The following is a 22,890-nucleotide window of genomic DNA, read 5'->3' as shown; positions in this document are numbered from 1 at the left end:
CGGCTGGGCAGGGCGCAAGAGGGGGTGAGGCCTGGCGCCTGCGCAGTCCTGTGGCCGGTAGCGCGAGCGTCCCTGGTGAAGGGCTGGTGTGGTGAGTGTCAGCGTCTCGTTCGCTGCCTGCGGCACCATGGCCAGCTACAGCGTGGAGGAGCGCGCCGCCCCCAACAGCCTGGAGTACCGGCTCTTCTTCAGTGAGTGCGCGGCGGCCTCCCGCTCCGCGCGGGGATCCCGCCCGGGGGTCGCGGGGCGGCATAGCGCCCGGCGTGGGGGCAGCCTCCAGCCCTTGGCCGCCCCCTCAGCTCTAGGGGGCTGGGCACGGCCCCGGGGACCGTATCCGTGCGGAGCTGCCTTGGCACCCCCCGCCCCAAGCCTGCCCGGCTGCCGGGCGGGGTAAAGTCTGGGCGCGGCACAGGTGGGGCCGGCCGAGGTGCCTGCTCTTGCTGCTGCTGTAAACTAATCCCGTAATCGGCTTTTCTCTGCCTCCTGCTCCACCCAGACCTGTCCCCGGGGGAGCGACCTTTAGCCCGGCCGGGCTGCTTAGGGTGGTAACCTGGGGCGCTGGCGTAGGCGGCCCCCCGCTCCCAGGGCTCAGCCTGGCACTGGCCGGGTGCAGGGGCTGGTGGGAATGGGGTCACCCATCGTGCAGGGCAGCAAGGAAAGCGCTGCTACGTGTCTCGAGCAGCAGTCCTGCCAGTCAGCTCGCCTGGGCACATATTCTACTCGTATGTCTTTTTTCTTTTAACATAGAAGGGGTGAACGTGAAAAGGGGGGGGGAGGGAGGTATCGTCCACTTTTAAATGGATGGGAGAACAGAAAGATCATGGGGGAAACTGTAGCTGCTGAGACTGATAACAGGTCATCTTAATTAATTAGGCTCTTAGAACTGGTATGGCATCTTCTCTGTATGTATATATACACTCTTCTTATATGTTCCATTCTATGCATCTGATGAAGTGGGCTGTAGCCCACGAAAACTTATGCTCAAATAAATGTGTTAGTCTGTAAGGTGCCACAAGTACTCCTGTTCTTTTTAGGATACAGACTAACACGGCTGCTACTCTGAAACCTGTCCCTGAGACTGTTCATCATGCACCTATCAGCTCTTAAAAATCCTTTTTTGAAGCCCACAGGACCTAGTTGTTCCCTCTGTGAAGTGGTTACTTCCTCTTATTCTTGACAAGACATGTCAAACTGACACCTTTGCTAATGTAATGCAGTTTCCTCTGCCTGCATCCCCCTAAATCTTCTCCCTGACTACAGAGAGAGAAGTCATTCTCAATTGTACCCACTCTTAACTTGTGATAACTCTCAAATCAGAGCTTGTGCTGGAGGTGAAGGAGTGAACAAAATTGGCTATCTGAGTATTGCATCATCTATTTGGTTACCTAAGTAGCTGGCTTTCCATGGCTAGGAGTAAAAGGGCATGATACTGAACTGGCCACAAATAACAGACCTGCCCTGTTGCACTTTACCAGAATAAAATGCTTGAGTTAGTACAGTGTTCCCAACTCAGTTGTCTGAAGGGACATAGTAGCTAAGAATCCTAGCCGGCTTCTCTAATTTAGCCATTTAAGTGACCAATCTCTTAATGGCTCTCTTAACTGAGATTATGAAACATTTTGTATCCAACACAATCTTTCTAGGAAAGTGATAATCCAGTACTGTATTGTTTAGTAGGAAGAGTTAATATCTAATATTGACCTGCTAGAATTTGAAATTTATTCCTCAGAGAAAAAGCAAATACTCTGTCCATTACACTACAAAAATCTCTGGGTGATACGAATTGACAATACACAGATATGAATAACAGAACCCTTCCATACTTTCCAGCTCATGCGATAGGAGCATGAGAGAAAATGGGGTGGGGAGTTCAAATGAGTATTGCTCAGTCAAATAGCTGTCTGTTTCACATCGTCTGCACGGGAATGATCAGATTTCAAAAGTCTTGCTTTATTGAGAGGGAACCAAACAACAACCTGGCAACTCTCTTAATCTTGAGGGCAACTAGCAAAATAACTCATTTATGCTGGAATAAGTAGGTCTGTAGAAAATACCAGAAAACCTACAAACTGAAATTCTTTTTAATTCTCAGATCCCTCAAAGTTCTGTTCTACGCAGCTGTAACGGCAGCACTCTTGCTGTCGTGGCTTTAAATACCAGCTGCAATTCTAAATATGAACTATACCAGAATGTGAAAGAGAGCAGAATGTCTACACAGCGTACAGTGAACATCCAGTCCTGGTCTACACTGCTTCTTTATTTTTGTAGTTTTGCAGACCATTTTGTTTCAATGTATTGTACATCAAAGATAATAGCCACTTTCACTGAGCACTCTGGTTGAGCTTTAAATTAGTTACTAGCAGTCCTGGGCAGGACAGTCTTGTGAAGATCCTGCAAGGGTGCTGGGCTTGCTGAGCATAGGATTCTGGCTTCATTCCCATTCCCACTCTCACTCTGACCAGTTATCTGCTACCTGGGGCAGGAAACAGCTTCAGACTCATTCTTGCTAAGCAGCTGTGAGGTGAGGACGCTTCCCCTCCTACCCCCCCCTTCCCCGGGTGCAGCAGTGCTAGAAGGGGGTGGAAATATATGATAATTGGAACTCATGAATGAGGTTAGCCAACCTTAACTAGCTGGTAGCCTTCAACAGTTAGACCTAAAATATGCTGTGGAAAGGCCCTTTGCATGTGCCATGTATATTGAAACCACTTTTGACTTGCTAGGTGACCTGTAGCACTCGGGGCGGGGGGGGAGTATAGGTCTTGCTTATTAAAAAGGCTTCTGAATGTAGTGATTAGGGGAGCTTTTAGGTTACAGCTCCAAGACAAATTACATCTGCAAGCTAAATAAACCTCGTGGTGGTCTTAAAGTCAATCTAGACCACTTCCTATAAGATCTGGATGTTATTTGCTGCCCTTCTTCCAGCCAGTATTTGACAATTATCAGTATTTATATAATCTTGTGACAGATACAGTCACCTCCATAGGTGTCATTTGAGGTTGCCCCATGCCATTTCCCCCATCAATTCTCTAATGTGCCATGTTCTATTTCCATTATTCCAGGTGTCTTTGTCTAACTACTTGAGGGTATTATACACCTGTGATATCAACTCCTCCTTAGAGTTTTAAATAGAATGTTTTTATCTGTTGGTTCTTTTAAACTTCGCTGAGACTAGGGAGCTAGACACAGCAGCGCAATTATGCCTTACTTGGAGAAGGTATGTCTTGTTACTTACTTCATGTATTCACAACCCTCTAATTAAAAAAAAAAATCATTTGCACAAATAATATTTTAAAAGTTTATGGTGAGCTCTGCAAACAAGTGATGGTTGTTTTTTAATAAATCTTGTCTTGTGCTGTATTTCTGGAGGAAACATGGGGAGTTTTATAACATCTGTTGCAGTAATGAACTGTAATTAAGGCTATGTCTGCACTACAGCGGTAAGTCGACCTATGCTACGCAACTCCAGCTATGTGAAGGGGTCGACTGGAGAGCGATCGGCTGTTGATTTGGTGGGTCTTCAGTAGACCCACTAAATTGACTGCCAGTGGATCAGTCTCAGAGTGTAGACCTGCCCATAGTAAAACTACATCTCTGACACTAGCTTCATTATTACTTTTCAGGAGACAGTCAACATCTTCTAAGCTAGGCATTTGAATAAAGCCAACTTTATAGCTGTAGTAGTTTTTATTAAATTGTTTTCATTAGTTCTAATTCATCTTTATTTACTATCTTAATATGTTGTTCTTTCAGAAAATGATAAAGGACAATACATTTCACCATTCCATGATATTCCAATATATCCAGTTGCTGGCAAGGTAATGTACGTGGCTATATTAAGCAGGTTCTTAGCTGCCCACTATGAGAACTTACCTGTTAAATCTATCCCCTCCAGATAGTATTGGTTTCTTCTGTCAGTGCATCTGTGTAGTAAATAACTATGCAACATAAACTATGACAGTAGTTGGCCACTGACCAAACAGTGCAACTGCAATCTTTCTAACTGAGCAAACTGGGTTAGGTGGAATCTTACATCATGCTCTTTCTTTCTCTGGTGATAAGGGAAATTCAGTACGAACTTTGTCATAAAACGAATGGTAAGGTCTTCTGTACCTTGGAACTAGTAAATAATTTCTGGTTCCAAGCCACTGAGGCAATTTTATTAACTTAGACATATGAAATAATGTTACTAGTCTTATTAACTGGAAATGGTTGGCTTCATGGATGGGAGCTACAAAAAATGTAAACTTTTCTAAGAACGCTAATGCAGAAGAATCTGAAAAGTGATGGCTTAGGCCCTAGTATTGTGAACAGCTCCCCATGAGCAGAATCCTTACGTAAAGCTCCACTGAAATTGTTGTATGTCTTCATTGTATCGTTCTGAAGCACTTCTTATTTCTGGGGCTAAATTCTTAACTGTATCAGGTCTGCTTTGTGTCACTTTCCCAATGAAGATGTGTCATAATTCTAGTTTAATCAGCTACTGAAGTAACCTCCCAGTGTATGGTGAGATCATCAGGTTGTACAGAACCATTGCAGTAGCTCCTATAAAACTATCCTGCTCTGAGAGGAGTGTGGAATCCCTGCATTCTCTGTGATTCATGGGTGCCATAACAAGTCCTTAGGGTTATTGACAGCTCCTGCAACTTAAAATGGTGGCTCCAACTTACTCTCAAGGTCTGGCCCAACTGCATCTTTTCTGCACACCCCACCTTAACTTCTTTGAATGGCAGCTCAGGATCTTGGGAATGATTTGCTGTGTGGAAGGAATTTTTCATTGTATTTCCGCGCCCTTCCCCTCCCTCCGAAATAAGGGCTTTTATCGTATCTCTTCTGGTAATTTTTTCCAAACGTTGTGCTACTTCAGAATTGGCAAAGCTTGTGCTGTGGTGATGGGAGTAGTGTAAGACTCTCTTCCATTACATCTGGAGAACTGCTTCCTTCTTTAAAGTCTCTCAAGCCCCTTGAGCTGCTGTGGTACTTCCACTGACGTCCATGGGAGTGCTGAATATGGGTCAAACGCTGTAGCAGAGTTGAAGGTATTTCTGGACTCTGCATTTCAAAATGATTTCTGACAAATTGTGAAATGGCATCAAGTTATGCAAAGTCAATACCTTATCAAGATGTTGGCTCCAAATACAAATCTGCGTCACAGGGATGTCTCTTTCCCACTCCCTCTTTTTTTAAACTCATTCCTCCTCCCCCCTCAGGAACTATTTCTAATCTCCTATTATGCAGAATAATTTGGGGAACTCAGTCTTACAAAGAGGACCTAGAGATGGGAATAGGGTTGTCTGTGCTGCCTTAATGACTACTTTTTGTAGAGAGCTGGCTGGTTGTATGCTATTTTCATTTCCATTTGCTATTAGTATTAACATTTATAGTTTTAAAAAATAGATGAATTATCTGTTAAGATGTTGCACACGCTAAAATAAAAAGCTCAGTCTATGCACCAGTCTTTGGCACCTTCTGCATTCCTCCTTCCTCAGTCTAGGAAAGGCAGTTCTCCTGCTATTTCAGTGGACCACAGCATATGCACATCAAAACCTCAAGTTTAATAAAGGGAAGCTGGAAAACTGCCACCCTGTGTGTGAATACAGCGAGTGAAAGCTACCCAGCCTCTCCTTGGACTGTTGTGTTCTGCCCATGGCTTTCTCTCCATGAAAATTTATTCTGATGTATGGTTTGAGGAAGTAGTGTGCATTTGCGGGGAGAGGGTTAGTATAATCACATTCTGAAGGTGGTAAGAGAAGAGGCAAGAGCCCAGAAGATCAGGCAGGTGCATGGTCCACTAGCTAGCTCTTGCTTTTTACAGAAAACCCTCCTGTTAAAAAATCTTTTCTGACTTAACAGAATTATTCCACTAAAATAGATACAGACAAACATTTTGGAAGTGTTCATGTATTGGCCAAGGTGTTATTGATATAAACGGAAGATGGGTTGAAACAAAAACTTCTAAGTTTCCAGTACAGTGTGCAAGACCTCAAATGAGCAGAACCAAGATACTTTCAAGACCAACTCTTATGTGGTGTGTAAGTTTATGTATAACTTGTGGAGGGAGTTAAGGGCAGCGTTTAGCTGGGTGGTAGGGAGGAAACACTTTCAAGTTAAGGCCACTCACAAAGAACCATATTCCAGATGTGGTGGAGAGCAGAGTTGTCTTGCCCATTAACTTGTGAAAAAGCAACTTCCAAAAGCACATTTCGAGAATGTAACTTAAACTAATAAAATACAACAAAAGTTATACTCTCATTCTCCCCAATCTTTCTTGAACTGAGTAAAAACAAAAATTGGAGCACGGGGGTGGGTGTCTATGGAGCAGCTTCAGGATTTGGAGTATTACCCGCTAACTGCCAATCTCAGATTGGTAAGCAAGCAGCACACTACATCAGTGTCTGTGGGGTGTGCATACAAAAAGTCACTGGAGAGAAACAAGTGTGATTAATGTACACAACTACACAATGCGTGTTGACTGTGTTACTTTTCTTTGTATTGCAGGGCTATCTCAGGGAACTTTCCTGGTTACTCTGCTGGTTCAGTAGCTGCTTTGTTAGGGAGTCCAGCTTAGGGCAAAAGGTTACATTAATCTGTCTGGACACTGTCTCTAGCTCTTAATCCTGGTATTTTTAAGATCTTGAGAGGATTGTAAAGTATTTTTCAGTCCAAGATTTAAGATGTGCTAAACCTATCTATAAATGGGCTCTTGCCCTCCTAGTATTCAAACATGAATTCACACTATCTTAAATTATTTATCATGCCTTCTAAACCATGTCAAACTCACCCACTTAATTTCCCAAATATGAACTAGCTTATACATATACACAAGTTTCCAGAAGTTGCCTTATGTTGAATTTAGCTAATACCTTTCAACCTCCTCACCTGTTCCATTCAAAAGTTATGTTTATTTCCATACGCTTAAGCACTGATTGAACAATCACACCTTACCTACTCTGTTCTGATCCACTGCATTTTCCACACTAATGGATCTTTCTCCCTCTTTGATAGAGCAATGCACAAACACTAATGGAGCTCTGAACCCACAGAGAAGAGCCCCTAACATTGAAAGAGTAGGTGCAGTAAACTGAAACTGGAGAACATGGATGACTGATGGTTTTCAGTCAATGTTACAACTATAGTGATATGCAGGTGCAAGGGATTTAGCATCTCTGATATAACTGTTCTGAAACACTGATGCTGCTTAGCCTGAGAATTAGATAAACCAACGGTTGATATGGAGCCAGGAGCTGCAGATGCTCAGCACTTTGAGAAAAAACAGGCCAATCTTATTTGCGGAGGAGGCCTTTATATTTAAAAAAAAAAAAAAGTACGAAAAAGCTCTGACCTCTGGAGGAAGAAATGACTCTAGTGTGGGACTTTCAGAAAAAGTATTGTGTTGGTCTAACTCTCTCTTCGTGGTGGAAGTTTCTTGCCAAATCCCACCCATAGCCTCAGTACTACAAGAGACAGTTCTATACAGTAGAACCTCAGAGTTACAAACTGACTGGTCAACCACATAGCTCATTTGGAACCAGAAGCATGTAATCAGGCAGCAAGAGATGCCCTCCTCCCATCCCCCAAAAAAGCAAATACAGTATAGTACTGTTAAACTTTTTTTTTTTTTAAAGATTTGACAAGGTAAGGAAACTGTTTCTGTGCTTATTTCATTTAAATTAAGATAGTTAAAGCAGAATTTTTTTCTGCATAATAGAAAGTTTCAAAGCTATATTAAATCAATTTTTGAAAGAACAAGCCTAATGTTTTGTTCAGAGTTATGAACAACCCATTCCTGAGGTATTCATAACTCTGAGGTTCTACTGTATTCCTGACACTCCTTGCACGTACTCCATTAAATGTGCCCGTGCCTATAGATAGGCTGTCTTTACAGTGGGAGGGACAATAGTCAGAACATCTCAGAGACCTCTGGGGTTTTTTTTTTGGTTTTTTTTTTTAAGTCAGAGTGGAGTTTGTATTATATAGAATGCTTATCAGAAGCATTTTTGCTTAAAACTGCCTCAATTATATTCATCCTGCAAATGAAAAATGAAACCTTTTTAGTGTCATGGATCTGCTTATGCTTTCTTTGGTCTCCGTTTTGTTTCTCACTAGAAAGTCACGTGAGATACTTCTTGCTATGTGTTTAATAAAGAAACAATTTAAAACTGGTAATTCAGGACCTACTGGTGTTATGGGTTATGTTGCTGAAAAGATGCATGTTACACCAACAGTGTAAAAATACCCACTGTCAAAATATAAAGTAGCCTTTAATGCTGGGCTTGCATGGAGGAGTAACTTTAGTGTGAATGTTGAACACTTTACTGTTGACACTTAAAATCCTGCTGCTCAGTCAGTTATCAAGATATAACAAAATTATCTCACTTGTTGGACACGGTAAAATGTGTTAGAACTTTAAATAACTTGCTGCTTTTGATTAGTTTATGCTCGCTTTAGAATATGGGGATGTACTTCTCATTTCAGAGAGATTTTGCTGATCTGCTTCTTGCTCATTTCAGAATGTGTTCAACATGGTTGTGGAAGTACCTCGATGGACAAATGCAAAGATGGAGGTAAGCGGAAGATAAAATCCATAATTGAAGGTCTTGCTGCTTCTAGTTCTTAAATCTCTGGCACTGCTGAATTCTGTGTGGCTTTTTTTGAAAGGAAAAAAGTAGTCTAATGCAGTATAACACTTTCCTCTGAAACAAGCAGAAGAAAGCCAAGTTAACAGAACTAAATGTAAAACTTTGGTAACTAGCTTTATTGTGTACTAATACTGAAGTAAGCAAAATACCATTAAACTTAAAGCTCTGATCAGTGTTGTGGTCTCAGTTTAGGTATAACAGTTGCAAAGCATACTTGGTATTTAAAAAAAAAAATTGCAGAGTTTGGGCAGTTTTATGAAAACGTAAATAAAAGCTCTACTGTAGTTAACTGCTAAATGAACTAGTAACATTGTAATAGTTGGCCAGGATCGCTCCTGTGTGAGGTGCAGCCTTCTTCAGTCCAAGACCCATGTGTTGGTGGAGCTTTAATACTCTTGCTTGAAGCCCCAGCTGCCTAGCGGAAGAGACTTTCTCCAGGAAAGGGATTAGTTTGGTCCATACTTCTTGGGCACTGGAATGGCTGCAGGCTATATAAACATAATTTGAGAAGGATGGGTTTGGGTATTAGGAGGAATCGTATATTTTGGAGGGCTTCCACATTCCAGCTTATCTGAATACCTCCCTTGGGAGTAGCCTTCCCTTTATGGCTGGCCCCTGACTAGTTGGATCACTGAGGGAGAGCCCATATCCTAATAGCTACAATCTGTAATGTATCTTAATCTCCAAGTAAGGGGCTCATTCCAAATAGGACTGGTTTGGATACCATTTTAGGCAACTCCTCCAGAGGCAAAAATTTACCCATGATGTCAGTAGTCTTTATTTTTACTGGCAAACCCAAGCCAAGACTTTCTATGAAAAAGAGAAAAAAAGCCTCTAGGCATATTTTGGCATTTGCCTATGTGGCCAGACTTTCAAAGGTATTGAATCCAATAGCTTTTGTTGACTTTGAAGGGAGTTGATTGGTTCTCAGCACCCCTACATAAGCAGCCAGGTTTTCAGATTAGATTCAAATTTCTAATTTTGAACATCTGGGATCAGGGTAACTAAATGGTCGTTGGTTTAGTTAGGTAAAAAAACAAGCAGATATCTGCATTTGTCTGTTTCAGATTGCAACAAAGGATCCTCTAAACCCAATTAAACAAGACGTGAAGAAAGGAAAGCTGCGTTATGTTGCTAATGTATTTCCCCACAAGGGCTATATCTGGAATTACGGTGCTATCCCACAGGTATTGCATTGTACATATGTCTTATCTTTTTCTTGTGGTGGAAACTAGATCCTGAATATATTTATATATTTTTTTTTAAATGTGAAAGCTACCATGCTAACAAAACAAGATCTGCTTAATCTATTCAGACTGAAACTGAAATAGCAAATGCTAATGAGGGGAAATATGTAGTCAGTAGTGACAGTGACAGAAATCTCAAGAGGAAGGTAAGTAAGCAAATCATGTTGTAAACAAGCTAACAAAAATATAAACTTGCAGTAAAATACCAGTGTAGAATAAAACTGGCTTTATACCAATAATAACATGTCAGCTGTTAAGCTACAAGGACCCCTACCACCTATCAATTCAGTTGAACAGCAGTCTTCAGAAATTTGTAGTAGGTTGATACTCTTCACTGAAGAAAGTTGCTATGTAAGAACAATGAATGTTGTAGGTATTTGGTAATTACTCTCTGATAGGAGTGTTTCTGTGCCCATGTGTAAGTCTCAGATCCCTGCTGCTTCATCTGATGGTCTGACTTGTATTTCAGTTCCCAGACAAATTCTTAAAAGCAGCCTGTCGGGAGACCCTACACTCAGTTGTATACAGACAATGAAAAATCACGAAGAGAGTCATTAATGTGTACATAACTTGAAAATGCTTTATGATCCTATGGTAATTATACTAAAATCACCTTAGACCAAGAAGGGGAGGGATAGCTCAGTGATTTGAGCATTGTGGCCTGCTAAACCCAGGGTTGTGAGTTCAATCCTTGAGGGGGCCACTTAGGGACCTGGGGCAAAAATTGGTCCTGCTAGTGAAGGCAGGGGACTGGACTTGATGACCTTTCAAGGTCCCTTCCAGTTCTAGGAGATGGGTGTATCTCCTATTATTATTATTATTAAATATTTGCATTCTGCTGGGCTTCATGTTTGTAATTTGAACAGTCCTGGCCTTTTCTAGAAATAGACTGTCTATTTCATATAAATAAACTAGGTTTTTAGTTAATGTTGTAGCTAACAAAACACATTGTATGGCAACCTGTACAGAATGGATCTCTTCCATACCCTTCTCTGAACTTTGTCCACACACTGCCCTGAAATTCAAACACAACTTTCCACCATCAAAGATGTAGGTGGACAGATTTGGCTGTCTGTCTGCAAGCATAAAGATGTAAACAATGCCATTACAAGTTCCTTATTTTAAAACGACTATCTTAATATTGATCTTATTTGTCTTTTAATTATCCTGCTAACCACCTGTATCCTCCTGCTGACCTAGGAGGAAGTCAGGTCAGTTCTGATAACGAGAAGTAGTTGGAGGGAAAAAACAGTCAGAGGAAGTGAGCATGCAGCTTATCCTGATCTAGAAATCCCAGATCCATGGACAAAATAAACAGGCTAACTTAAAATTGATAAAGTGTAAACAAATGTAAAAAGTGAAAACTTCCTAACCAGCAATCAAAACTGACTTTCTTCCCACTGAAACCCAAAGGAGAAATATTCCATTTCAATTAAGCTTCTTCACTAGAAAACTGCTGCCCGCATGGAAAAACTCAGCCATCCATTCATGTAAATTTTGAATCTCTGGGGTTCTTTAATTTAAAAATCTCTTTCTCATACATAGACATGGGAGCATCCAGGACATAAAGACGAAAATACTGGCCACTGTGGAGATAATGATCCAATTGATGTGTGTGAAATTGGAAGCAAGGTAATGTGCTATCTTACAAAGGATGTTTATTTCTGAGAACTGTAATCTGTTAATTTAACTGACTCCAGAGACTATTTAACTTCTTCTACGTCTTTTATTAAGAACTTGGCTTCTCTTAATGCTGCCATGGAGACTTCTGGTGTTGAAATGTAATGAACCTTAATTCCTCAAATTCATGTAATTCAGGCAAAGGTTCAAGTTAATGGCCACCCCATGGTGTGATTTACATTAGTTTGCAGCCATTCAGTCTTTTGTATTGATCCTCTTACTGAACTTGTTTTGAATGTTAACTTTTTACTGAATTGTAATTTGTCAGTTGTACATCCTGTAGCACATTGGTAGAGATAATTAATACATTTTATTGAATTAGGTGTGCTCAAGAGGAGAAGTAATTAAAGTGAAAGTTCTGGGCACACTGGCACTGATTGATGAGGGGGAGACAGACTGGAAAGTAATAGCAATCAATATTGAAGACCCCGAAGCAGCCAACTATAACAGTAAGTAGCACAGGAGGAAGTCATTGTTTTGGCTTTTTACTTACCCAACTGGGGGGTTTGAACAGAATGTTCCTACATACTGGAAAAATATGCATTTAAAATCCATAGAGCTAGATTTTAGCCAGCTTCTGCATATGGCCTTGGCAAAGCAAGGTGAACACGGATCCCTTTTTCACTCCCATCCTTTCTGTGCCAAGGGATCTACATGTTCCTAGAGGTGGTGCTGGCCTAGGGAGCAGAAGGGTGCACTGGTTCAGCACAGTCCTTTAGCACCTCTGCTGGTAGAGGTCGCTTGGAAGTTTCCAGTGGGAGCTGGTTACCCTTGTGCAGCCAAAACTCTGAGGAAAGGGGAGAGTGGAAACTCCGCTGAGGGTGAATTGCATACACAGCACTCATAAGATTTTGCTGGCACAATCTGCACCTCCGAGTAACAGCTGGCTTGATCGGGTCCATACAGCTAAGTGAGCATGTGGTGTCTGACAAAACACATCTTAAGTTCTCCACTCAAGTTTCTCCTGAGTAAAGGGCAAAATTTCTTTTGCCCCTTCTCCCCTGAAAATCAGAAAAGATTCCAGTAAAATAACTTGGGCTAATCTGACCTATTAAAGGTTATCAAACTATCTTTGGAAAAATACCTCTTCTGTGGTTTTTGACAGTTGGATATATTGTGATCAACCAGCCTCAAATCTGACTTCTTGCCCTCTCAAATGAACGTTTCTTGGCTTTTTGGCATAAACTTGGGCAGGGAGGTAAATCTTGGTCTTCTCAGATATCTAAAATCCACCCTCTATCTTAAATGGACATAGTAGCATAGCCAAACTTGTCCCTAACAAATGACTTCTCATGAGAGCAATGCATACACTGTATAGGAGATGTATTAGATGTTGAACTGTAGTCAACAATAATACTGCTTATCTTCCTTAGTAGTGCTAGACTCAAAGGTGGTCTGGACAAAAGAATATTATACGGATTGCATAGTCTAGTTTAAGACAGCACCTATTTGCATGATAAAGAAGATTTTTTTTTCCCCTCTCCTCCTGTTAGATATTGATGATGTCAGAAAGATGAAACCTGGATACCTAGAAGCTACAGTGGACTGGTTTAGAAGGTACAAGGTACCTGATGGGAAGCCAGAAAACCAGTTTGCATTTAATGGAGAATTTAAAGACAAGGTAATGTAACCACCTCTTCATTACTGTAAATCTGTAAAACCAATCTGATTGTCCAAAAAGCATGTTATAGTTGAGGAAGAATAGTCTGTACATTAAGAGTCAGGCATGTATTGTATACTTAAAATGCTAGTGTGACTGCAAAACTGAAGTTTCACTTGAAAACCTAAACCACTTGACTAAGTTTTTTTTTTTAATCTACTGTAATAGAAATCACTGATTTATTCCTTTTCTAGCTTTCTCCAACCCCATCTTAATTTTGCTTGCTTGCAGAAACACTAAGGGTTACATCCTCAGGTGCAATGCAGCTGTTGAACACCCTGAAGTGTTGGAAACCACACATAAAATAGGTATATCCCCCTACAGGAGGATCACTCCAGAACACTGGACCTTCTGGCATAGAACCAGCACAGTAACTCCCATGCCTATTGGCATTTGGAGCTTAGCCAGAACAAAGGGGTCATGACTGGGGCTTCCCTCTATCTCACTGATCTTTTCCTTTTCCTCCTTCCACCCCATAGTCTTGGCCTGTTAGAGCCCCCTAGCGGGTGACAGAAGCACACAGGTAGCCCATGAAGACTGGGTGGTGAGCTTATGTACACACCTTTCTCCTTCAGATATGTGTTGTCCTAATTTGCTATAACCAGGAGCTGACTTACCTCTTCTAAGTTACTGTATGGTTGTACATATATTCCAAAATTCTCACTGATTTCCTCAGAGTGCAACAGTTTTTTGTTTTGATAGCATCCCTCTTTCCAATTATTTCTAACTAGCAAAACAAGAATTTTAAAAAATAATCTTTTAACCATATTCACTACGCAATTTACTTGTCTTTGACTATAACCGTTACATTACTAGTTTCACTTTTTGGATAATATGCTAGAAAAGGATTCTTGTGTATCAGGCTACACGAGTCTAAAAAGTGTTTTGAATTTAAATGTTTGCGTTTAAAAAAAACTGTTAAAACAATTTTTGGCTAAAAATTATTTGGAAATGTCCCCTTACTTTAAATATTCAGGAAATGTTTCCAAAAACTGGCCACTCTCACGGCTCTTCTACATAGCTATAGTTCTTTTTTCCTGTCCCACCCATCCATCCATTTAGATACAAAGTACTGCAACATCTAAGAGTTTGCTTAAACTAGGGTAGGAGGATAGAGGTTAGGTGAGGTTAAGCCAACACATGTTAGCGAACATCAATCTTTCACTAACGTAGACTCTGTTAGTGAGAGGGGAAATGGTCTTATGGTAAAGGTACTGGACTGAGATTTAGAAGATCAGAGTTCAATTCCTCTGTGTGCCATAAACTTACTATGTCTCCTTCGGCATCTTGATTCTATCTTAAAATAGAAATTTGATAATCCCCCATTTTGTCTGTTAAGGTGTTTGGGTCAAGCACTGTGTCTTACTAGGAATCTGTACAGTACCAAGCACAAAGGGCCCTAATCTTACTTAGCAGCTCAAGCTGCTACTATAATACTAATAGTGACAGAGGGCAAAATAATAGTAGAGATATTTAATCTGTTTATAGCAAGAACATTTGCTCTTCTAAAATACCTACTGTAAACATTAGGTTCTGCTGGTTCCTATCTAATCGACAGAATGGGGGATCATTAGTGTGTTTGCCAGTAGTATCATTAGTGTGTTTGCCAGTGTGTTTCCCAATTTGTTTGTTTGTTTTTTTAATTTTAGGACTTTGCAATTAACATCATCAAGAGCACTCATGAACACTGGACAGCTTTAGTATTTAAAGAAACAGATGGAGGAGAAATCAATTGGTAGGTTACAACTCTTGTTACACTGCTTTTTTGTTAAAAATTCTAAGCAAATGGGAGTAAATAGAAGTCTTTGTTAGGGGGTTAAAAAGGGCTCCAGAGGTGATCCCCGGCAATTACAGGCCTGTAAGCCTGACTTCAGTACTGGGCAGACTGGTTGAAACTATAATCAAGAACAATCTTGTCAGACATAGATGAACATAATTTGTGGAGGAAGAGTCAACAAGGTTTTAATAAAGGGAAATCATGCCTCGCCAATCTACTAGAATCCTTGGAGGGGGTCAACAAGCATGTGGACCAAGGGGATCCAGTAGATCTAGTGTACTTAGATTTTCAGAAAGCCTTTGGACAAGGTCCCTCACCAAAGGCTCTTGTGCAAAGTAAGCTGCCACAGGATAAGAGGAAAGGTGCTCTCATGGACTGGTAACTGGTTAAAAGATAGGAAACAAAGGGTAGGTATGAATAATCAGTTTTCAGAATGGAGAGAGGTAAATAGTTGTTCCCCCAGGGGTCTGTTCTGGGACCAGTCCTATTCAACATATTCATAAATGATCTCAAAAAAGGGGTAAACAGTGAGGTGGCAAAATTTGCAGATGATACAAAATTACTAAAGATAGTTAAGATCCAGGCAGACTGCGAAGAGCTACAAAAGGATCTCTCAAAACTAGGTGACTTGGCAACAAAATGGCAGATGAAAGTTAATGTTGATAAATGCAAAGTAAGGCACACTGGAAAGTATAATCCAATAAACCATATATATATATATAAAATGCTGGGGTCTAAATTAGCTGTTACCGCTCAAGAAAAATATCTTGGAGTCATAGTGGATAGTTCTCTGAAAACATCCACTCAATGTGCAGTGGCAGTCAAAAAAGCGAACAGAATGCTGGGAATAACTAAGAAAGGGATAGGTAATTGGGCAGAAAATATCATATTGCCTCTATATAAATCCATCATATGCCCACATCTTGAATACTGTGTGCAGATGTGATCTCCCCATCTCAAAAAAGGTTCACTGGAATTGGAAAAGGTTCAGAAAAGAGCAACAAAAATTATTAAGGGTATGGAATGGCTTCTGTATGAGGAGAGATTAATAAGACTGAGACTTTTCAGCTTGGAAAAGAGACGGCTAAGGGGAGATATGATTAAGGTTTATAAAATCGTGACTGGTGTAGAGAAAGTAGATAAAGAAGTATTGTATACTACTACTCCTAACACAAGAACTAGAGGTCACCAAATGAAATTAATAGGCAGCAGGTTTAAAACAAATAAAAGGAAGTATTTCTTCACACAATGCACAGTCAACCTGTGGAACTCCTTGCCAGAGGATGTTGTGAAGGCCAAGACCATAACAGGGTTCAAAAAAGAGCTAGATAAATTGATGGACAATAGGACCATCACTGGCTATTAGCCAAGATGGGCAGGAATGGTCTCCCTCGCCTCTGTTTGCCAGAAGCTGGGAATGAGCAATGGGGGATGGATCACTTGATGATTACCTGTTCTGTTCATTACCTCTGGGGCACCTGGCACTGGCCACTGTCGGAAGACCGGATACTGGGCTAGATGGAACTTCGGTCTGATCCAGTAGGGTCGTTCTTATGTTACTCTAGTGTTAGCAACTTATTCTGTAGCTTGTTCAAAAACTCAGCCTTCAGCCTGTATTTTTCAGAACGAGCAACCTTAACACCATTAATGCTGTTGTCTAATACTTTTGGGGAAGGAACTTGGCTCTCACGATTTATCTTTCTCTTTTAGCGCAAATACAACTGTGTCAGACAGCTCCTTTTGTATTAGTCAAGAATGTGCTAAAGCTACTGTGGAAGCAGTAAGTACAAATAGATTTGGGTATCTTTATTTTTTAATAATACCTGGTGTCCATGATTATAAAGAAAAGACAAAAGGAGTTGAGGTGGTGCACTAAAAAACAACACTTTTTTCCTGTAGGAGCAGCTTGTTGTTCTGGCTAAAATCACTCTGGATGGCCAAACTAAGCATGAACTTTTTAGTAAGCAGAGGTGCATGAGTATAGAGAAACTCAACCAGCTTTTTCAGGGTTTCTACTTGCCTGACTCACCTGGGGATGGAATCTTTCTTGAAACACTGTTCTACCTGGAGCAAAGTACTTCCTTTTGTTTCATTAACTCATGTAAATGACTTGAAGTTAAAATGTTTAAAGAACTTTTTGAAAATTAATACCTAAGACATAACATAAGCTTCAGGTTTTAAAGTATAGGCTACCCTTTGCCATCAGAATGCATGATATTTGCAATGGAACGACTCCCAAAGGACTCTGTGGAAAAAAAACGATCCACGTGTTGTGTTTTTTAATCAGATTAGCCTGAGGCCCTTTATTGATTACAAGCGCACAGGGGGTGACAGCTATTGGAGCTGTCCCCCCGAGTCCGCGAACACACACACTTTTTAGAGCGTAAAACCACAGACAAATTACTCATACTTCTGTATTAATTACCTTATTTGGAATACATTGCAAAATTAATATAGGTCAAAAGCAAAAAGAACAATCTCACTTCTTGTTATTCACAGTCTGGTTAGTTTGCAGTTTGACTTTTCTAACAATGCTATTGCAGTTATATAGTTCCTAAGCTTGGGCTATTACAAATTGTTCTGTTTGGGGATTTTTTCCATTCTGACTCCTTCTGCCCCTTGTGCACAGAAACAAGCAGGATCTTAGTTCAAGGGCTGTAAGCAAGCTTGATCAAACTCAGGGCCTTGACTAAAGTTTAAGGCCTGCTAAATTTTCCCTCATAATTCCTTTCTGATTCCTTGAGAATATTTCCTGTCAAATGCATTGTGTGATATCTAATGTGTACTGCATTAATCAAACTTCTAAATGGGGTGAGGAATTCAAGCACTTCAAAATATTTGGCTACATCTGTAAGTCTGGAGTACCACAATATTTGGCAATTTCTAATAGATGCAAAAAAGTGTGAATAGATAGGTAATGAAAATCCTTTTGGTGTTAAAATAATTCTGATCAGAAGCAGAGGCCAGTTATAAATAGATGAAGAAATAAACCTGTTTAACTTACTCTGGTTTCTAAAAGTGTCATGTTATAGCTGTGTCGAAATTACCTGGTAAAATTCTGCAGATAGAACACTTCATTAGGTTGTGGAATGGAATTGTCACCAGCCACAATATTTTTGTGTCTTATCACTAGGAAAGCAAATACTCGTTGGGAAATATTAAACCTTGAATCCAAAACTAATTCTAAATGTCCTTTGCTCTTACTGGATTCCAAAAAGTATTAGGACATAAAATAGCTATGGCTGCATAAAGACAATAGCCTGTTATCTCCTTGCCTTTGTAGAGGTAGAGACGCCTAGTGCAGAATGCCACCAAAAAATAGCTGGCTTGATTACTTCCATATTATCTAGAAGCTGTGCTGATTTACAGAATACTGACAATATATAGCTGTGTTCTTCATCACCCATAGTTCTCCAGTATTGGCTGCTATGAACCTCTCCATATTTATATAGTCTGGATGTTAAATCTAGTTTAGTAAAGAGATGGCTTTGTGAACACCTAGAAGCACAGTAGTCTGCAGATCTTAATAGATTCCCTAATCATAAGCCATTAATGCACTTCTTATTTATCAGGTACCACCCTGTGGAACTGCCAAGAAAATACCACCTGAAGGTAAGCCTTAAAACCTACATCTCATTCCAAAGTGACTTTAAGAAGCGTTAAGAGATATTCTATAGGAAAATATTTGCAGTCAATTTTTAAGTATGATAACATTTTTAAAAAGCATTGGAAATAAACTAAAAGCTTTATTTAGAACTCTAGATTTTGTAAGTAACACTGTTTAAAAATGTCTGAATAACTTTTCCACTGTGTTAACTCCTAATTTTGTGCTTGTGAAGATGCTGCAGCCTCAGGCATTCTAACTGCTGTTTGAATAGCTTTAGCAAGAAGAGAGGAAGGAATACTGGGATTAGCAGGTTTCTTGAGTTTTAGGAAAAGCACCCCAGAGGATTGAAAGCATAGTGAATGCAGCAGAACGCACACCCCTCTACTTTATGCCAAAAAAAAGTGAAAGGGGAAAATTACACAGTAGTTGTATAACATATTATCCATTAATAGTGCAATGTATGAGTGAGCTGAAAAAAGAGGCTTGATTTCACACACTCCAGGAGTCAGAAGTAACAAAAACCAAACAAGTTGCCAGTAGAGCAATACTCCCTCTTGTCAGTTTCTAAAGCATTTGTTACTGTGTGACTGGTTTATTAAAGATACAAGCATATCCCATGCCTCTGACTAAGTGGGTATTCATCCACACAAGCTTATGCTCCAATATGTCTGTTAGTCTATAAGGTGCCACAGGACTCCTTTATGCTTTAAGCATATTCAATGAGACAAAAGCATTTTTAAACTTGTAATTGTATATTCCTAGTAACATTAAATGGGTTCACTGATTGATTATACTAGTACTGAAGCAGCTGTCACAACTATAAGCATTCTTAGGTCATCCATCATTTTTTTTCTAGATATGACGCTATAACATGTCTCTAATCTTAGAATCTTGAGGTTGCTAGCACCAGTGCAGTCCTAGAGTAAGTCAGTTACTAAAACCTTTTCACCGATTGCCTTACTTCAGGAGTTGTGGGATCATAACTATGTAATAAAGAGAAATGCCTGAAATGAGCTGCCATCTTGAAGCTCCATTACCCCATAAAGGGATCAGTCTCCACAAAAAACTTTTTTGGGGTAAAAGCAGCAATGCATGCATCTGAGCAAGTGGGTATTCACCCACGAAAGCTCATGCTCCAAAACGTCTGTTAGTCTATAAGGTGCCACAGGATTCTTTGCTGCTTTTACAGATCCAGACTAACACGGCTACCCTCTGATACTTTTTTGGGGTAATGCTCCCAACTCCATGACTCAGGATTCATTGAAATCTAAGAGCCCTTTTTGCACCATTGTGTAATCAGTGGGTAATCAAAATGGCTGCCTTGTTGCCAGGAAAGTCTAGGCTCATAATTAAGTTCTAAAGTAACAAGTATAAAGTTTGCTTAAGAAGGGGAAACACAGATTAAACTTTCTTGTTAACTAACAACTTGGCTACACTTGCAGATGTAGAGCTCTGGGAGTTAAAACCAGCCTTCAGAGACAGCAGCAGAGAAAATGCTGCCGTGTGTTTACACGGCCACATGAGCAGCTCTTGCAATGCCACAGAGAGCAGTGCATTGTGGTAGCTATCCCAGCATGCAACTGGTTGCAGCGTGCTTTTCAAATGGGTGTGTGTGTGGAGTGTGAAATGTATTGTGTGTATGTGGCGGAAGAGTGTGTCAGCATGCTGTCTTGTAAGTTCAGATGGCAGCAGGCCCCCCCTCCTCCGATGCACAAGAGCAGCGGCAGCAGCATTCCACAGTAATGGTTTGCTTTTGTGTCCTGGAGCAGATAAGCATGCCGGCTGTCAGAAACAGAGCTTTGAAAGGGGATACTTGCATACCCGCAGCCAAGTGCAAAACAATGACTAGAGTGGCCACTTGACTTCAGGGGATTATGGGATGTTTCCGGAGGCCAATCACAGCGCAGTAATGCAACATGCCGTCCACACTGACACCCGGGGCGTTTCACCCAGGGTGCAGCAAGCTTTATGCTGCCTGTGGAGGTGGATTACCAGGCGTGCTCCAGCCGCAAAGTCCAGGCGCTCCAAGTGCCTTGCCTGTGTGGACATCTCAGGAGTTAGGGTGCCCGGAGCTGATTTAATGCACTTTAACTTGCAAATGTAGCCAAGCCCTTAGTCTGGAGAGAGTGCCAGTGTGATAAATGAAGTGGGAGTAGCTCCCTTTGATGGACAGCCAGCCAGCTAGCTGTGAAATTCCTCATGGTAGCTGTTCTTTACTTGCTTTACCTGTAAAGGGTTAAAAAGTCCCCCAGGTAAAGGAAAAAAAGTGGGCACGTGACCCAAAGAGCCAAATAGGAAGGCTAGAACTTTTTTAAATTGGGAAAGAAACTCTCCCTTTGTCTGTTGGTTTCTCTGGGCTGAGGAGACAGGGCAGCAGGAATGCTGCGTAAAGTTTGAACCAGCACAACATTAAAGTACAGGGACTGCAAACATCAGGGTGGCTTAGCTAATTTTAAGGCTGTATTGTTACTGTTCTCATTGCTTCTCTACTTAGCAATACTGATAAAATGCCAAAAAGAGTCTTGTTCCCATTCTATTTAATAGCAAATCTTCCACTGACTGCAGTGGGAGCAGAAGCAATTCCCAAATCACATTTGACAGTCGGGGGTTGAAGAAATTAGTAAAGTTTGAAAGAATTGGTTGATAAGTAACTCATAATAGCCCCAGGCAGATAACACCGGGTCCACAAACTTTTCTGCAGAAATATTAATGGTCTGTGGGGTCCTGGAGAACTTGAACTAAATGTACAATGATAACCGAGTTTGAACCTCCTTTTTTTTTCTTTTTTTTCCCTCCTTTTCTGACTACAGTGGACAAGTGGTTCTATTACCAGAAAAACTAAGACCTAAAAGTTGAAATGCCTACATTTTTCCTACCCAGAAGCCCTAAGTGTGTGGGGGGGAAACGAGAAATACTAGCTTACAGTTCCAGAGGAAAAAAGATCTTATCATAGGTAACTTATAACAGAATTGCATATCTACCAGTGATGTCATGTTCAAGATGTACCAAAGACATGTGGAGATCAAAAGCATTCATTTTATAAAAGAGCAGCTTCACGTATCTTAATATGTATCTTTGTACATCACAACAGTAGTTGTTCAACTCAATTGTGTACAGAATACTTGATAGGTGTTCACTGTATGTTAGTAAGAAATAAAAATTATTTTGCTGAAATTCATTCTGTGGATTCCTGTCTCCTCCTCCTCCTCTCCTCTCCTCTCCCAGTAATCTGTCTAAACACAAAGCTAGTCTGCTGAATCAAATAAGCCTTTTAAAAACAAATTTCTTCTGTCAAGAGACAAAGGCTGCATATGTTCATCTTGTGCTTCTGTGGAGGAGGGACCAAGACACTTAATTTCAGTGATTGTAAAAATGTGGTGTCTCTGCTTGAAAAATGCAAATACCTAGACAGTTAGGTTAACAGTACTCAACTCAATAACAAACCGCTTACTCCTGTGCATCAGCTAGACCTTAAAGCACAGAAACCTTTGCTTGAGTATATTAACTTAAACAAATTTAAGCAATTCTAAGTGCTGTTGTTGCAAGTAATTTTAATATTACTAAAATTGACCAGTTAGCAGAAAATTCTATTTACTTCATACCAGGGTGGATACAAACTGATTTAAAAAAAAATCTAATCTGATTTAAATACATGTAGATAATCTTATTTAAATACAGGTTTGTGTGTTTTTAAATAAACCTATGTAAAATTCTAAAACTGACAACCTATCTTAAGGTTTAAACCAGGGGTTTCAAACTCAATTTACCTTAGGACCACTGCCAATCCTCAAATCCTACCACTGGGCCAATGTCACTCATGCTGCCCAGAATTCCCTCCCCCTCCCCCCACCTGCTTAAGGCTCTGGGATGGAGTTTGGGTGAGGGAGGAGGTCTGGGATAGGGGATTGGGGTGCAGGTTTTGGGATGGAGTTTGGGGGCTGGGTGTGTGTGGGGACAATGGGGTGCAGATTGGGAGGGAGTTTGGAGGCAGGAAAGGGTATGTGGAGAGAGGGTGGAGAATGCCGCTTACCTGGGGCTCCAAGGCAGGGCAAGCCAGGGGGCCTCCGCAAGCTTCTACCCCCACGCACCACCCCCGCAGCATCCCATTGGCCTGCTAAACTAAACAGTTTTAAAATGCTGTTTTATGCATTTAACTGAATTTGAGTTTTCATCTAAACACAGTTTGACACAAATTTTGTAGCAAAAGTGAATCAAACCTTTTTCTAAAAAAAAAATAAATGTAAACTAAGAATCTGAATAAATGTTAAGCTATGTACTTG

At 40.6% G+C, this 22,890-nt stretch overlaps 1 protein-coding gene across 1 annotated transcript; it reads left to right on the top strand.

Moving 5' to 3' along the window:
- Window positions 1–21,788, top strand: PPA1 (inorganic pyrophosphatase 1). Its single transcript, XM_030569132.1, has 11 exons — window positions 1–191; window positions 3,754–3,818; window positions 8,511–8,564; window positions 9,707–9,826; window positions 11,432–11,518; window positions 11,889–12,015; window positions 13,060–13,187; window positions 14,876–14,961; window positions 16,714–16,783; window positions 18,576–18,615; window positions 21,421–21,788. Exons 1-11 carry the CDS (start codon window positions 128–130, stop codon window positions 21,450–21,452), a joined length of 873 nt encoding a protein of 290 aa, XP_030424992.1. The 5' UTR covers window positions 1–127; the 3' UTR covers window positions 21,453–21,788.
- Window positions 21,789–22,890: the final 1,102 nt, after the last annotated feature.

The sequence above is a fragment of the Gopherus evgoodei genome, chromosome 7 (assembly GCF_007399415.2).
Source record: "Gopherus evgoodei ecotype Sinaloan lineage chromosome 7, rGopEvg1_v1.p, whole genome shotgun sequence".
Taxonomy (NCBI): domain Eukaryota; kingdom Metazoa; phylum Chordata; order Testudines; family Testudinidae; genus Gopherus; species Gopherus evgoodei.
This window is presented reverse-complemented; position numbering and strand designations above follow the sequence as displayed.